The sequence below is a fragment of the Microplitis demolitor genome, chromosome 9 (genome assembly GCF_026212275.2).
Source record: "Microplitis demolitor isolate Queensland-Clemson2020A chromosome 9, iyMicDemo2.1a, whole genome shotgun sequence".
NCBI lineage: Eukaryota > Metazoa > Arthropoda > Insecta > Hymenoptera > Braconidae > Microplitis > Microplitis demolitor.
In genome coordinates this window covers 15,127,714-15,145,256 of record NC_068553.1, presented here as the reverse complement: position 1 = coordinate 15,145,256, position 17,543 = coordinate 15,127,714, and the positions used below count along the sequence as shown (strand labels likewise).

Below are 17,543 nucleotides of genomic sequence, written 5' to 3'. Positions count from 1 at the left end.
ACTATGATCCTGAAGTTGGCAGACAATTAAGAATTTTTTTTTTTTTTTTTTTTTAACAATTTAATTAAAAAAAAAAAAAAACTAAAAAAATGCACATGTAGAAAATTAAAAAAACTACAAGTGCAATTTTTTTTAATATTTTTTTTTTTATAATTTATTGTAATAAAAAAATTTCAAAAATTATTTGACGTCTGCTGACTTCAGTATCACTTTTTTTTATTTTTATTTTTCGTAAAAATTAATTTAAAAAAATAATAATTAAATATATCAGATTTATAATAAATAATAAATAGCCGATATTGAAACATTACCGCGAGCTGACTTGAATATTCCCTCCTACAAATAAAAAATAATAACATAAATAAAAAATAAAAATAAAAAAAAAAAAAGATTAATCGTATTTTAATTATAAGAAAATAAATAAAAATATATTAATAGCACGGTTAAGGAATTTAATTATCATGGTGATTAATAAAACTAATTAATTATATAATAATTATGTATGAAAAAAAAAATGCATAATAAAAAATAATAAATTAAAAAAAAAAATTAATTTCATGTTTTTAATAATTTTTTAATTAGACTTCAAATCTGAATGGCGCACATGGTTCATAAATTATTTTTATTTGAATAAACTGAAGTAAGAGCGGAAATTACTCATGATTAAAAATAATTTAATGTAATAATTGACGAAGGTAAAAAATTGTAAGAAATATGACACACACGCGCATATAATTGCACAGATAGGACTAGAAAATAAATATCTATAATATTAATTAATTAATTAAAAAAACATATATATATATATAAATACTACTAAGATATCAACTGTATTTGTTTAATAAAGATGTACATTCGAAAAAAAAGTAATTAACATTTTTTTATTCGTAATTAAGATTAAAGTGTCGCTTATTTTTTTTATGAGAGTAGTTTGCGAGGATAATGCGCAGATGAACGTACTAGGAATTTTAATTTTAATTCTTGAGATAAAAAATATATTTTATCTGATAAAAATAATTTATTTTTATTGTTATTAATTACTTTTATTTATTTTGTTTAGGATAAGATTTTTTTTACGGCAAACGGAAGCAGATGAAGTTTTATTTTATATATTTAGTGATTATTTTGTAATGGAAGACTTTTGAAAAATTTTACTTGAAATTGTGGGAAGAGGTGAAAAGTTATCGACGAGTTTATTGGAATTTTCTAGAGCAATTGAAGACATACTCGTATGACGGTATCTTGTTGTCAATAAAAATTTGATCAAAGCAAGTATTCGAGTTATTAAATTTAGTATTGACGTTTTCTGCTTCTATGAAAGAAAAATAAAATTTGTATTGCGATTTAAAATGAGAAAAAATTTATTTTGTATGAAATTTAATTTATAACAATTTCAGATGATTTTGAATTTCCAGAGAATTGTGAAAAATAATAATTGGTGAACCAGCAATAGAGTGAATGGTGATGGCACTAGATGTAATAATATATGGTACTGAGTTTTCAATCTGTAAGAAGGAAATCAATTGTTTTGATTGATTATTAAAGCTAAATAATATCTGTTGGCGTTTGTATTTTAAATAACTTTTTTCGCGGGTTTTAATCCCAACTGTTAGCTAAAGATAGGGTTTTTATTTTAACTTCATTTTATTCACTAGTTTGTAACGTAAATATTAATAGAAAAAATATATATGGATTAGAAATTAATTGGGGGATTCTACGGTTTCCGTGGCGTCGCCCAATAACCGCGAATACTTGTAGAACTCTACGAAATAAAACTTTTTTATAGAATAAAATTTTTCGATATCTCTCTTAGTTTTAGAAAAAAATGAATTTCGAGAAGAATGAGATTTTTTCAAAAAAATTAAAAATTTCATAGACTTTAATATCTTTGATTTTTTTGTATTTTTTTCTAGAAAGTACATCCAAAGACAAAAATTTTGAAAAAAAAAAAACATCTGAATTAGTCGATTTTTGAAGAAGTTATAGTTATTAGAAAAAAAGTCTTATTTCGTCGAGTTCAACGAGAATTCGCGGTATATAATTTAGTGGCACCATGGAAACCGCAGACTTCCCAAAAAATTACTTACATCTGTTATCAATTAGGAGTTTAACAAAACAATCAAAAACTCTTAAAATCAATAATATTTAGAATTTTACGGAGGTTCGGCCAAATCTAAGCTAAAAAGTCTTTTCCAACTTTAAGATTTGAAACTTAGTATACATGTAAAGAAGTACTTTATCTATGTGTTCTCAAAATTTGAATATGATCCACCGTTGAGTTTTTTAGAAAAAAAGATTTAAAAATGACGTTTTTACTATTTTGTAATATCCGAACTTGAAGGTAGACTTCTTGTACTGTCTAAAAGTTTTTAACTTTATTGAACTATAAATTCCGACTAAACTACTGGAGATACAATAAAAGCGATAACGTCAATTCTACAGAAAATCAAATTCTCTACAAAAAAGGTTTGTACTCATTTTTAATTAAATTTAATAGTTTCAAAGATAATTCCCGATATTCCCGGCTTGAGTAACACGACCATCTCTTTAGACAAAATCTCCAGGATAAAATTTCTAAAATTATTTTTATCAGTCCGATCCTTGACGGCTATACTATTACTTCAAAAGTTTGACGTTCAGTGATTTTGATTAACTTCCCAGTAAATTTATGTCAAGTTCTTGCAATTGACGATGATGTCAAATTTAGGCTGAGAATTTCCCATGATTTCTTACATGTATATGTAACTATTTATTTATAATATACACCTAAAATGTGAAAAAAAAACCTGATTACAATTTCAGTCATAAGTGTAGAAATCATTATAATTACATAGATTATTATAAGATCTCGTTTATAGAGATCGTGTTCAACAGATTTTGTCGGGAAGATATGGTGGAACCCTCGGTTTGTCACCTCCCTGTTAAAAAAACGAACAATTTATTTTCCCAAGTAGCACACTTGCCTTTGACATCTATAAGATGTCAGTTTTTTGGCTACTTTTTGACATATCGATAAGGTACCAGTTGACAAAATGATCAGAGATTTGTATCGATGAAAAAATGTATACTTAAAAGACTTAACACAAGTCACGACAAAAAGTGGTAAAATAAGTCATCTAAATGACTTTTTAATTGACATAAGACAGGAAAAACAACACAGATTAACTCCGTGTCCGGAACCAACCTATGCCATATTTGTACCAAAAAAAGTGACTTTGAGACAAAAAAAATTCGGGCGTCGGTTGGCCCTGCGGGCCAGCCCCAAATCTCTCCGCTGTTTTCGAGCTCGAGGAGCTCGAAAATCTTATTGCATGCGATTGTTTTTTATGAGCTTTTCAAACTCTAACAAGTTCCGCTTTATGCTAAAGTTTAAAAGTTTAAGAATCGAAAATCATTAATGAACAAGCGGTTTTTAAATTTTAATTTCCAATTATGTTCAATAAACTAAATGTATTGAGGCAGAAATCAATGACAGTGATCGAAATCAAGATTTAAATGAGTTTTGGCTTAGGTCAGAGCAATAATATATAAAATATCCGAGAAAATTATTAAAAACTGTGTTTTTTCGATTTTTTCGTTGATAATATGGTTTAAATTAAAGAACAAGTTTGATGGCATTATATGATGATCAAAAGAGACCATAAAGAGGAAAAGTTTGTAAGACTTTAGACACATTTTAGTACAGTACATTTTTATTTATCTGGAAAAAATAACATAGAATGTTATTTTTTTAACTTTTCAACGCTGATATCTTTTGAACTAATTAACCGATTTTGACGTTTGAGGTAGCAATAGGCGCGTTTTATTGAATTCTAGAGCTGATTAGAATTTGAAAGCGATCGATTCAGCCGTCTTGAAGATATTTGAAAAAAAACCGTTTTTTACCGTTTCTTTCTCCAACGACATCTCTCGAACAAATTAACCGATTGAGATGGTTAAGGCGGCATTCGACGCGTTTTATTGAGTTCTAGAGTTGATTAGATTTTGGCGTCGGTCGTTCAATTCGTTTCTGAGAAAGCAATGAAAAACTAAAACAAAATTTATTTTTTTCGTAATTCGCCAATATTTTCGAGTCTACTCGATCAAATGATCTGAAATTTTCAGGAAAGTTGGTGGCCAACAAGCTCTTTCGATTGCCGCCTTAAACATCCAAGTCGATTCATTAGTTAAAAAGTTATAGACCATTCACACACACACGCTTACATACAGACACCGGACATCATTCTGAAAATAGTCAGAAAAGCTTCCTAGGATCTCAAAACGTCGACGTCTAATGAAAACTCGATTTTCGAAAATCGGGGTGAAAACAATAACTTCCTGAAATTTTTGAAAATCATCAATTTTCTAAGCGGGATGTTAAAAAATTTTTTATCCTTTTAAATGACATCTTAAAGTTGACTTTGCTACTTGGGTTACTGTAACATGAGCCTACGAGGCGCGCACTTTTAAATTTTCAAAATATTTATTTACCAATAACCCGACGATATCTGAAAACGCTCCCAGTAAAAATATTTTTAAAAATATCTATTTTTATTTTTAAAATCACAAATAAAAAATTCATTGACTAAATAATTAAACACTTGACATCCTGAACTGTCCTCCTCAATTATTTATCATTATCCTCAATGAAAGCCGTTAAATATACCACTTATAAATAAATGATAATCAAGGATCAATAAAAAAAAAAAAAAATGATAATTTCTCGTGGAATTTTTTTTCGTAGAAATATTCGAACATTTATTGATCGCTTTAGTTTTAATTCCACAAACCATATCTACATTATTAAATAAAATTAATCATATTAATATTAATATTTAAATTTATAGCATCCAGCTTGACATTAGTAAATCAAATAATAACTTAAAATAATCAATAATCACTTATAATTAATTATATTTACACGTAAAATATTGAAGACTTGATAGACGCATGCATGATCTACTTATCCATGTAAATGACATTAAACGATAATTATAGTAATTAATCAATCAAGTAATTAACTAAAGCTTAATTAATATTAATTATTTAAATCAAACTCTCTCGTATGCCAATAAACTAAAGTTTAAATAAATTAATTTTTAATCAGATTATTAATTTAGCTTACGTCCAATTATTTTTTCATATAAATTTTTTTCATACATAATTTATTTATCATTAAATAGGCGCACGCGTTATCGGATTTTTTTTGTACACTCATTAAAAAAGTCAATTGATTAATTAAAAATTTATATCACAGAAATAAAAATTGTGAATTTTTTTTTTCAAATAATTTAAATATTTTAATTTTTTAAATAATCAAGAAAAATATACTAAAATATAACCAGGTATAATTAGATATAAATTAATATGTGATCATATATAAATTAAAGTCTGATCAGTTTAAAAATCATTAGTGTCAAAAAAAAATTTTTTTTCTTAGGTTTCAGTATCAAGTTATTTTGAGGCCTAAAAAAATTCCTAAAAAAATAGCTCGATTTTTCTAAAATTGCACTGGCGCTTGACAATTTAATTTTCCCACTTAAATTACGAATAAGAATTTTTTTTTTTTATTTTTTCTTTAAAAAATTAAATAAAAATTTTTTTTTCTAATTTTGATTTTGACACTTTTATAGAAAATCAAATTCCCTACAAAAATATCTTGAATAGTCATGCTCATAACTGTTATATAAAAAAAGTTACAAGCCTCCAAATTTCAAGAAAAAAAAAAAATTTTTTTTGTGTAATTACTGATTTGCAAAAAGAAAAAATTTCTGCAGAAGATTGCAAATTCAAATTAGAAAAAAATACTAGCAATTAATGAACAAAAAAATTTTAAAAATAATTACACAGAAAAAATTTTTTTTTTCTAGAACTTGGAGGCTTGTAAGTTTTTTTGTGTTACAGTTACGAGCATGGCCATTCAATAAATTTTTCTAGGGAATTTGATTTTCTATAAAAGTAAAAATTAAAATTAAAAAAAAATTGTTCCATTAAATTTATCAAGTAAAAATTAAAAAAAAATTTCTTACCCATATTTTAAATGGGAAAATGAACTTTCAAACGCAAGCTCAATTTTTGAGATGTGTAAAAAAAAATTGTCAAAATAGTGTTGACTATTCTAAACTTTAAAACGTGACACAACGACGAACTTTTTTTTAAATTTTTTTAAACTTTTGAAAATTCAAAAGAAAAATCAACAAATATTCTTGTATTATTAAGATATACTTAAACGAAAACCGTTCAGAAATAGTGCAAAATTAATTTTTTCTGAGTGTATTTTGCACTGATAAATATTATTTTGTAATATTAAGTCAATTTTTATTTTCAGTGTGTTGTCAGAAGTTTGAAAGTCGTTCAAAAAAGGTTCATCATTGTGTGACGTTCTAATGTTCAGAATAGTCAACACTTTTTTAATCTTCTTTCAACACTTTTTTACACGCGATATCGAGCAAATTTTTTAGAATTTTCTTTAATTTCCAAAAAAACTTGAAATTTTAAACCTAAAAAAAATTATTTTTTTTTTTGCTCAAGTGATCAGATATTAATTTAAATATGATAATGAATTTAAAACCTTGTTAGATATCAGCATAAACAACCTTGTCCAATCAGGTTCAAATTCACACATGATCACATATGATCATATCTGAATATTTTTTCTTCGAGCTATACATGAATGTTAAACACGATTATGTCTGATCATAAATATTTATGCATCAGATTTAAATTAACAAATGATCACATAAATCATATCTGATCTTACACATACATTTTATATGATCATATACAATATTGTCAAGATCTAACTAGATAATCATGCCGTATATCACGTACGAGCCTCGGGAAAAAATACTTTTATATGATCACATATGACCATATATGAATTTGAAACTGATTAAGCAGGATCATATCCTTAAATATATATGAAAACTTAAATATATCTGATCGAACAAGAGTATCATATATGACCATATCTGATTATTTTTTTACCGGGTAATAAATAAATTTAGCAAAAAATTTTTTTCCAAATCGACTTCGAATATAATTTGAAATATTTTAATTAATTTATAATAAATAAATGATAAAGTTTTTAATGAATGTATTAAATAAATAAATAAATGAGTAATAATAAATTATTATCAGCAAACAACGATGGTCGTTTGCTCACCGTTATTGGGCGTAAATAATTTAATATTTTCCGCATTCCAGTGTAATAACGCGCATTGACAAACAACTCCCCATACATAAGGTATAAAAAATTCTTCTGGCTGTTCTTCTTCGACATAACGAAACTTCAACTCGGGAAATTTTCTCAGCCGATCTTTCGGCCAGTGCAGTGTCCCGTCTTGTATTGTCGTAAGTACTTGGCTTACTCCGATTTGAGACTGGTCTGTTTGCTCTAATTTGTATGAAAAAAAATTAATTACAGAGTAGATGTTTTGTATGATGTCTTGAAAGGCGGAATGTGTACGAAACGGTTGGAAAATATCTCTTTTGTAGAGCAGTGTATAAATTAAATTTGGATTATGGGCAAGACGATGAGTTAAGCAGCTGTTTATTATTTCGAGCACCATGCGAAGAACTTCTTCGAGTATTGTTAGATCTTGAATCAAGTCGTCGGTGTTTGTCAAGTCCCCGTTTGTCAGAGAACTCACGGAGGTAGATGCTGATGTTTTTTCAGGAGGCTGATAGGGGGTCGGAAACTGCGAACGGATTTTAATCTCCAGTCGGTTGTGCTTTTTTGCCAAAGTCTCGAATAAACTCAACAAACGTTGGCTTACATAAGGATGCAGTGCGTGAAATTGTGCTGACATATTTGCTAATGCTGCTAGACAGTTTGTATGAAGATATTTATCCTGAAAGAAATTATTTCATTAAAATAATTACCTTAGGAAGACATTTTTTTATTAAAACTTCTAAATGTCTAGTCACGTTAAAATAAAAAGTTTTCCTGTAAAATTACAGACCCAAAAATTTAACAAAGTTATTTTTTATATTTTTGGACGATTGGTCAAAATTAAAATTTTGAAATTGAAAAAAAAATTTTGTAATTTCAGAAAATGTACGAAATAGTTAATAATTTTTTTAAATTTAAAATAACAGTTTGAACCGTACGTTTTAGAGCTTTGAGCTCATGAACAACTTTGTAGAGCATAAAATTTCTTACAAAAATGTCCATGACGCAAATTTTTTCCTCGACGTCAAATAAAGTTCTAGGACTTTTTAGAAAAAAAAAAAATTCCCAAGCTATTAACATGGGAAAATTTAAAGAGCGAGCGCCACCTATTAAAATTGAAATAAAAAATTGTCTTTTTGACAAGATTTTCTTTTTTCGAAATATGTAAACTTTTTTTACAACAGCCGAAAAAAAATGCGCCTCAAAATGGATTTTTTAATTTAAAAAAAATATAATTTAAAATACTTACTCTCATTTTCAACATATTGTACTGTATCGTCCGTATTACAACAAGAATTAAAAGACCGCCTAATGAAATTTCACTTATACATCTTTCTGTATACCAATGAACTCCTTTTAACATCTAAAAATAATAACCATAATAATAATAATAATAGTGATGACAATGAATAATATTAAATAAATAATAAATTAAAGTAATAAATAAACTTACAATGTCATGAATTCTTTTATTAAATGATTCGTCTTCACTAAGTATCAAAAGAATAATCAATGACATATAAATATGATGAGATGTATTGTCCGGTGCATGATATAATATTTGTAAAATAGGCGTTACCTATAATTTAAATATTTAATTAATTAAATAATGATGTACCGTCAACTGATCTCGACAATTTTATACCACAAGTGATCCCGAGTCAAAAAGCAAATTATAGTTTAGTCCTCAAAAGCCTCAATTCCTTCGATGTTTTATTTGCCGCCCAAAAAGTAACTCTAGTACTCAAAATCCTCAATGAGAACTGAGGTCTAAATGCAAATAATTTATCGATTTTGAATTATACATAAGATCTCAAAATCCTCAACGAATCAAAAGTTATATTTCGGACTCTGAAAAATTTTAGATAGAAAAGGAAGGGAGAGAATCGACGAATGAGAATTTTGAAATTCAAATGGGGATAAAATTATTCCATTATGTTTTAAGTATTTTGAGGCTCTAATCCAGATTATGTTATTCCAGTTTAGTCCTCAAAGTGGTAAAATTGGTCGTAAGTACTACTTTGAGGAATAAACTAGGATAACTTTCCATACTGTTGTCAATCTTAAAATTTAAAATTGATTCTTAAAAACCTCATTGAGAACTTTGAGACTTAAATCCGAATTTTTTTTTTGACTCGGGATTCTTACAAATTGATCCCACGGACATCTGATCCCATCAACATTCGACTGAAAATGATGAAGATGAAGGTTTTGGAGATAATGATAATGAAAGTTATGAAAATTTTTATAAAACTACGAGATCAATAGTTGTGTGATCACTTGACGGGTATCAGTAGTCATGGAACCTTAAATAATAATATTAATAATAAATATAAATAATAAAAAATGATTACAAGTAATTGTATATCCGATCGTTTGATAATATGCTCTTTAACGCATGGATTACGGTGCAGTAACATGTACAACAATAGAGTAACTTCGTCAGTATTCGTTACTTTACAAATAGTATTGTACAATTTATCCAAATTAAATCGAAAAGACGTAACGGATTTCGTCGGCATTGTCGACTGATCAGACTGTATATTTGTGAATGAAAATAGTGCATCTCGATATGGATTGTATGTCGTGGTACAGTGGTTTGTTAATACTAGAAGTAATAATAATGATTGACTAGCCAATGGTGTTTCAATATCACGTTTTTTTTCTTCATCCTCCACGACACCGTTACTCGATACTTGGATATTTTTAAAACTATTGCCCATACCGCGAGTTATGACGTTCCATAGTCCGGCTGTAATTATAATAAATAATTAGTTAATTATTTTTGACATTTAATGCACTGTAAAAAATTCGCAAAGTGAATGCGGATTAAATCCGGAGTGAAATTCACTTCGAAGGGAAGTTCATTTTAATATTTAAATTCTGGTTCAGAGTAAATGCGGATTTAAATAAAATTCAGATCACTCCTTTTACTCTCGATTTTTCACAGTGTATTAAAAAAAAATAATAAATATAATTACCGGCAATACTAAAAACGATGCTACCACCAGAATCACGTGCTAGTAAACCAGGTGGTGCATGTTCTTGTTGTGCAAAATTATTAAGTAATGTACAGATGACGATTGGCGCGTGTACTGTATGTTCATTACTCATTATTATTCTATAAACTGGACTGTAATCTGCTGATGTTTGTGAAAATAATTGCACTGAGAGTAAGACAAGTAAACAATTAATAGCTTCTAGATGTACGACGTATGTGAATTCACTAAAGAAAAAAATATAAGAAATAATACATTTAATTAGTTGCTTTATTTCCTTTTTCTTAATTGTTATTATCAGGGTGGTCACAAAGAAATGATTTTAAAATTCCCTGATATTTCTCGGTTTTCCAGTAAAGTTTCTCACATTTTTCCCTGATTCAGAAATTTTATCTGGATCATTGATATTCAAAGTTCAGATTATATTTACATTGTCAATAATTAAATCTGATGATTAAATCATGCGAGAAACCAAAAAAGTCAATAAAATAAATTAATATGGCGTACTTTTGATTACCCGAAATTAAAAATATGTGAGTTTAAATATTTAATAAGAAATTTTATGATTTAAATAAATTCAAAATACACCAGTCACAAAAATTAAGGGATATTCAAAAAATTTCAAATTTTTAAGTGATTTTCCATAGACTGTAACTCGAAGGAAAATGTTCGTACGACGAAAACAAAAAAGGCAAATTATAGCTTCTCATGCCTTGTTTTCTGATCTGGTCTTTAAATTTTTTTATTTTGCACGGTTCCGGAGTAATAAAAAATCAATGATAATTATCGAAAAAATTTATTGAAGCCCGTAGACAGTTTCTAAGACGAGCAAAAATTTGGAAAATTTTTTTTCGATGGTTTTCTAAGGATTACTCCGAAACCGCGCATAATAAAAAAATTTAAAGACCAGATCAGAAAACAAGACACGAAAAGCTACAATTTGCCTTTTTTGTTTTTGTACGAAAATTTTCCTTCGAGTTACAGCCTGTGGAAAATCACTTGAAAATTTTAAATTTTTTGAATATCCCTAAAATTGAAAAATTTATAAATTTTGAATTGTCACAATTAAATTCCCAGATATATTTCGAAATTCCCTGACATTTCCATGATATTTCCGGTTGCATTAAATTCCCTGATAATTCCCGATATTTTTGTAACTATTTATAACTGCGTATGAATAAATGTGAAATTTATTCAACAAATTTCATTAAATAACAAATAATATTTTTTAATTATTTAATAAAATTGTAATACACTTCTCGCAGCTGAAATTCTCAAATTGTTTTAAATAATTTCAAATTGTTTTGAATCATTTCAAATCATTTTTCTTAATCAGAGCATTGAACACATTTAAATAACGGAGGGTACTGTCTAAAAATAGCCTTAAATGAATAATTAATTGTTTTTATCCTAGTAAAATATATTTTAAATATAAAAATAATTACCACAAAGGCACATCTATAATTATTTCTATAAGAGCTTCAACAAATGATTCAAGTCTTCCTGAATAAACTTGATCATCATCTAAATTATCAGGCACAGCTTCTGTATGTTTGATCATCTCATCTTCTCCGACAGTTTCGACTAAATATTTCAAAATACATCTTACTGCAAATAGTGCATTGTACGTTTGCCAAGCTGACATAATACTGCTGTGTAAACAAATAAATTTATAAATATTTATAATAATAATAATGACAATATTTGATTAAATAAAACTTACTTTTGAGTTTGTATTGAATTTAACAACTCATTTGTTCTCATCAATGCGACTGTTATCAGAGAACCAAAATTGCCAGTATTTAAATTATTAGCAAGCAATCGTTGGCATGTTGAATCCAATCTAGCTCCCAGTTCAATTTGATCATTTCTGGTCACTGGAGGCCGGATATTGAACGATAAAAATCTATTCCAGAAGGTGTCATTCGGTCCTATTGATTCAGTCCCACAAAATTGATCCAAACATACATTTTTTGATAAATCTTCGTAACGACTTTGAGTAATTCCCATTTTTTTTTATTTTATTTTTTAAATTTCTTATGAAAAATAAAAATTACGTCTATTATTATTTTTATTAACATATATTTATATTATTAATAATAAACTAATTAATTAATCATAAAATAATTTCAGAACATTTGACGTTTATGGATAAAAAAAAACGTCAAAATTTTTTAACCTAGATGTCAAAACATATGTAGTTCAGTAAATAGTTTTGACAATTAGAATTACAAATATATATTTTTTTTATTCATTGATAATTTTCTAATTAAAAATTGAGTAAATAATTAAATAATTTTTGATAAATAATAGTTTGATTTTTTTAAACTTACAATAATTATTTGTAATCGAAAAATTCTTGCCATGTCAACGGTACATTGTTGTAATTACTTATTTTTATTGAAGAGGTCAGTAAACGGGTTATTTTATCCATTGTTGGTAACATCATTTATTAAGAAGGTTCGACCGACACTAGTGAGTAAAAGTAGTGTTTGACCGGAAGGAAGTTAGCGTAGAATATTTTTTTTTTTTTTTTAAAACTATATGCCAATTAATTGCTCCTCAAATGCTCTTCCAGAATTCACAATTGCTCCAGGTGTGTAATTAATAGTTAATTAATAATTAATTTTTTAAAAAATTGCTAACTTGGCAAATTAAAATTGTTATAATTCAAAAAATAATACACTTTATACAATTTTTTTTTCACTCAAAAAATTGCTCCCCACTTGCTCTATTGACTAGGCAAAAGAGTTGTCGGATTTTTGCCGTATTTATAATAATTAATTGCAATAATTGCAATTAAATATTAATAATTGTTATCCTATGTTAAGCGCTTTAAATTTTTGCTATATATCTTGCGTTTGATTCTAAATAACGAGGATATAACTGATATCAATGGATTAAAATGTCAAGGAAATTAAAAATTTCGATGTCATAAAGAGACAAATTTTGAAATTTTAGCAAATTTCAACCATTAATTTAAGCATACATAGTGCTCTAGTAATTATTCTGGTTTATAAATATAGGAAGAAATAGAATTTCATAGATGATAAATAATTCAAAGCCAATAAGATTATTAAAATTCTTTATTTTTTTCCACAAATAACAAATATCAAAATATAACTTTAATACAGCTCCAATTAATGATAAATAGAAGATAAATAGAAAATAATAGTCTGGGTCCGATTCCCAGTTCGGGCTATCTATATTTTTCTCAATTTATCCATAAATTTTCTTATTGAGAAGGTTTGCATGTTTTCAGGTTTCCACTATATTAAATTTAAGTTCTCAAAATCGATTAGAAGGCTATCATTTTTATGAGTTCGGCATTAAAATAAAAATGACTAGAGAACAATGCGGAATTTGAATGAACTTTATTGAAAATAATTTGTAAGGAATAATATTGTCTATAAAAAAAATTATATGACATTTTTTGATATGTCTGATAGTTTTGCAGGAAAAGTGAAAAGATCTCGAAATTTACTGTAGATTTGACTTCCAGCTCCAATAACTTTTGAACAGATAGATTTATTAAAAAATGATAGGAAACTTTTTTTGTAGAGCATTCAATTCTCTACCAAAATATTTGATGGATATTACAATGTAATCTACAGTTGATTAGTTTCAAAAATCAGAAGAAAAAAAAATTCTTGTTGTTTTTAAAACGCCTTAATATATATATAAGATTATATATAATTATATATGACTATATATGCTAAAAATTCCTCGAAATAGTATTATATATAATCGTATACAATTATATAAAATCTTATATGTATATCCATATATAACTGTGTATGATTATATACATGGATATATATACAAGATTATATATAATTATATATGATCATGTATCGTTATGTATAATTATGTATGATTATATATAAACATTTTTTTTCGGGTACTATCTGAATTTAGTAATTATATTCTCATATTTTTTTGTAAATTTTACTATATTTTTTTCTCCGTGTAGGGTAATAGCTACTACAGTTGATAAAGATGATATTAAATTGTCAATTAATGAAAACTCGTTAATAAATTTTCTGTGTATTGAAAGTTTTATTGATTCAAAAAATACATCTTTAAATTTTTACTGTATTGCTATAATTATTTTCCTGGAGGAGGTAGTAGACGCATGGCCTCCTGAGTAGTTATGCACGTACCTTGGAACAAATACGAATCGCACACATTTCCTTCACAACAGCCATAACCTTGGGATGGATGGCACTAAAAAAAATATATTTTAATGATTTTTTATTTTTCAGTTGAAATTATTGTCATTTATCGAAAGGTATAAACAAATAATTTTTATTGTATTAACTTTCAAACGACGTACACGATGAGCAAAAAATTGTCAGAATAATTATATCTAATGTCCCTAATTAAAAAAAAGTATTTGACAGGATTCAAAAGGATTAAAATTTTAATACTTTCAAATCCTGCTAAATACTGTAAATCCTAAAATTTCAATCCTTTTGAATCCTGTCAAACACTTTTTTTTCATCAGAGGTATTTTCAAATAACGTATCGTCAGAATAACGATTCGTACATTATTTATTGATAACAATTAAATAAAGAAAAAAAAATTCATTTTTTAGAGGGTGGCCTTTCTAACCCGGAAAAAAAATTTTTTCTCCCTTCGTATCCATCAATGATATGAAATGTAATTTTTCTATATATATTGTACTGTTTAGCTGAATTATTGGTTATATAGCGTATCATTAAGTAAGTTAGGTATACAGCGTATAGCCAGAATACACTGAAAAAAAAAAAAGATTCTCGTATCTACGTATTTGTATTCCCCTAAGAAAATTATTTGTTCAATCTTAGTAAAAATTAGTGTTGCCAGAACCTGGGATTCTTTTACCCCTTCTCGTGGTGAAATAGCATATATCATGGAGTCTATAATCGTCCCAATAAAAATTTGGGACTTTGCCCTTACCAAAATTATTCCACTTCTACCATAATATTTGGATTTGGGCATGCGCAGAATATCTTTTTCAGAGTATTATAATAGAGGGGGAAAAATAATAGTGGGAAAAAAAAATCCCAAGCTTTCTCCGGGTCGACTATAATGTTAGGAGAGGGTAAAAAAATCCTACGTTCTGGCATCACTGGTAAAAATGTACTCCAACCAAGAATATTTCCTTAAAATAAGAATACAAATTCTTAAATTAAGAAAATATTACTGGGTTGGAGCATATTTTTACTATGATTGACCAAATATTTACTCAGGAGGATACAAACACACAGATACTTGAATACAGTTTTTTTTTTTCAGTGTATCAATACGTATACTCACTCTGACGATATTTTTCTCTCGCTGTGAAACGAATCGAACGTTGACGGTGGCAATCAAAAGGGTTCACCAAGATTTAAAATGGATTAGATTTGGAAGTCAATTGATTGGGTAATTTCCAAGTCTTACGAAATATAAAAATAAAAAAAAATTTTCTTTTTTAATTTTTATTGCATAACTCGTAAATCGCTCGACCGCTTTGTTTCTGAGTTTGATTCGATCACAGTCTCAACAATCTATTTCGATTGTCACAAAGCATGCACGTGCATATCGGTTGATTTGTCCCGCAGACTTCGTCGGATAAAAATTACTTTTTTTCAGCGAAATGAATATTTCTCGCATGAAAAAGTATATCCCGCCAAAATAGTAGATATCCGGCTCATATCTTTAGTATTGTCGTATGCTATTTTGCCGCCATATAATCTCGGATATATATTTTTCCGTATGGATTTGTTCGTCCAACAGTTTTTTGAGCTCGATGACCTCAACAGTTTACTAATAATAATGTTATCGCGCTTTTCAAGCTTGAAAATAGTGGGAAGTTTTAGGGTTGGCCCGCAGGACCATTCATTGCTTAGATTTTTTTATTGTGTTATGGTAATTACTCACCCAACCGCCTGGACATGCTGCATCTGTACCAGCGTAGAGACCAATCAATACGAAAATTAATAATAATAAAATTGTTTTCGACATTTTTTTGATTTTGTATCTTGAGCTGGAAAAACAATAGTTATTTAATTTTAATATTGCAGCTAGACGATCGAAGATATAATAAAAAAAAATTACTGTAATTAATTTATAGAGCTTAAAATTTTCTATAAAAAATATTAAACTTATTTTTTTCGTAAATTCAATAGCAAAAAAATGATAATTAAAAATATATAAGCAATTATAATTTATTACCAATCGTTGTTCTCGAAGTTCTATGAGCTTTTGTGTAATCGATTTGAGATCGCTAGTTTTTATCTGCTGAAAGTAGTGACCTTTACCATTTCCAATGATAATAATTTTTTTGAGATAATTTTGTCGCATAAAACTTTAATGTTGATAATAATAATTCTTACTAGATGGAGAAAAACAATTAAAGAATTTCTGCTAAATTTGGAAACAAAAATTACTAGTTTGCCGCCAATCCATAAATTGCGTATAAGCTTTTTTGATAAGCGTTTCTTGATTAATCTGGCAGTAAATTGTAAGAAATTTGATCAGCAGCTTAGGTTGCAGTCACTACGAGACAGGTTGCAGACACGGGACTACGGCCCGTATATACATATGTATAAATATATTAAATATTCATATGTATATATATATTTCAAATAATTGATTAATTATATATTTTTTGTTGTTTTATTTATATTGGTGTGTTCGGACTCGCCATCCAGGGTACTTGGACGCTTTTTTCGCACACGAAATTTACATTAATTTCTATTAATTAATGATCGATTTGAAATGCTAAGATTTGTTTCACTTAAATTTCACTTTAATCAATACACTGATAATTAATACAATACTGGCCAATAATTCTTGAGGGGTAGCGTAGAATCGGGAAAAAAAAACGGTCTGTCGGTTGACCCTCCGGGCCAGCCCCAAAACTTCCCGCCTATCTCGAGCTCCTTGAGCTCAGAAAATTGTTGTAGATACATTTTCTCTTCGAGCTCGAAAATACTTTTGTATGCCTTTGTTTTCGAAAGAAAACGTTTTTTACGATTTTTTTTCAAACGATATCTCTCGAACGAATAAACCGATTAAGACGTTCAAGGCGACAATCGACATGTTTTATTGAGTTCTATAACTGATCAGATTTTTGAATTGATTCATCAAGTCGTTTTTGAAATACTTTCGAAATATTAAAAAAAAAAATTTGGAATTAATCGGGTCAGTCATTTCGAAAATATTTGGAAAAAACCATTATCCATCATTTCTTTCTCCCGCGATAACTCTCGAACGAATTATCCGATTTTGATGTTTGAGGTGGCAATCGACGCGTTTTATTGAGTACTAGAGCTAATTAGATTTTGAAGTCGATCGTATAAGTCGTTTTCGAGAAATCAATAAAAAACTAAAAAAAAAATTTTTTTTTTTTTTTTTTCGT

The 17,543-nt window shown here is 27.5% G+C and overlaps 1 protein-coding gene and 1 long non-coding RNA gene across 2 annotated transcripts; both read right to left on the bottom strand.

The window, feature by feature from the left end:
- Window positions 1–4,806: 4,806 nt before the first annotated feature.
- LOC103571582 (dymeclin) lies at window positions 4,807–12,558 on the bottom strand. The gene is made up of 8 exons (XM_014444741.2): window positions 12,486–12,558; window positions 11,876–12,188; window positions 11,598–11,804; window positions 10,135–10,379; window positions 9,508–9,905; window positions 8,607–8,732; window positions 8,403–8,516; window positions 4,807–7,832 (listed from the first exon to the last, which is right to left on the bottom strand). The coding sequence occupies exons 2-8, from the start codon at window positions 12,160–12,162 to the stop codon at window positions 7,116–7,118; spliced, it is 2,094 nt and encodes a 697-aa protein (XP_014300227.1). The 5' UTR covers window positions 12,163–12,188; window positions 12,486–12,558; the 3' UTR covers window positions 4,807–7,115.
- A 1,629-nt stretch (window positions 12,559–14,187) lies between these two features.
- On the bottom strand, window positions 14,188–16,986 carry LOC128668592 (uncharacterized). Its single transcript, XR_008404227.1, has 3 exons — window positions 16,355–16,986; window positions 16,061–16,166; window positions 14,188–14,379 (listed from the first exon to the last, which is right to left on the bottom strand). It is a non-coding gene; the product is annotated as an uncharacterized LOC128668592 (long non-coding RNA).
- Between the last annotated feature and the right edge of the window lie 557 nt (window positions 16,987–17,543).

Bases quoted from the DNA above. Each gene is read 5' to 3' on its own strand.
- LOC103571582 (XM_014444741.2), bottom strand. From the start codon at position 12,162: ATGGGAATTACTCAAAGTCGTTACGAAGATTTATCAAAAAATGTATGT. The intron at 11,805-11,875 runs GTAAGTTTTATT...TTGTTTACACAG, and splicing joins AATTCAATACAAACTCAAAA to CAGTATTATGTCAGCTTGGC. The intron at 10,380-11,597 runs GTAATTATTTTT...TTTTTTCTTTAG, and splicing joins ATTATAGATGTGCCTTTGTG to TGAATTCACATACGTCGTAC.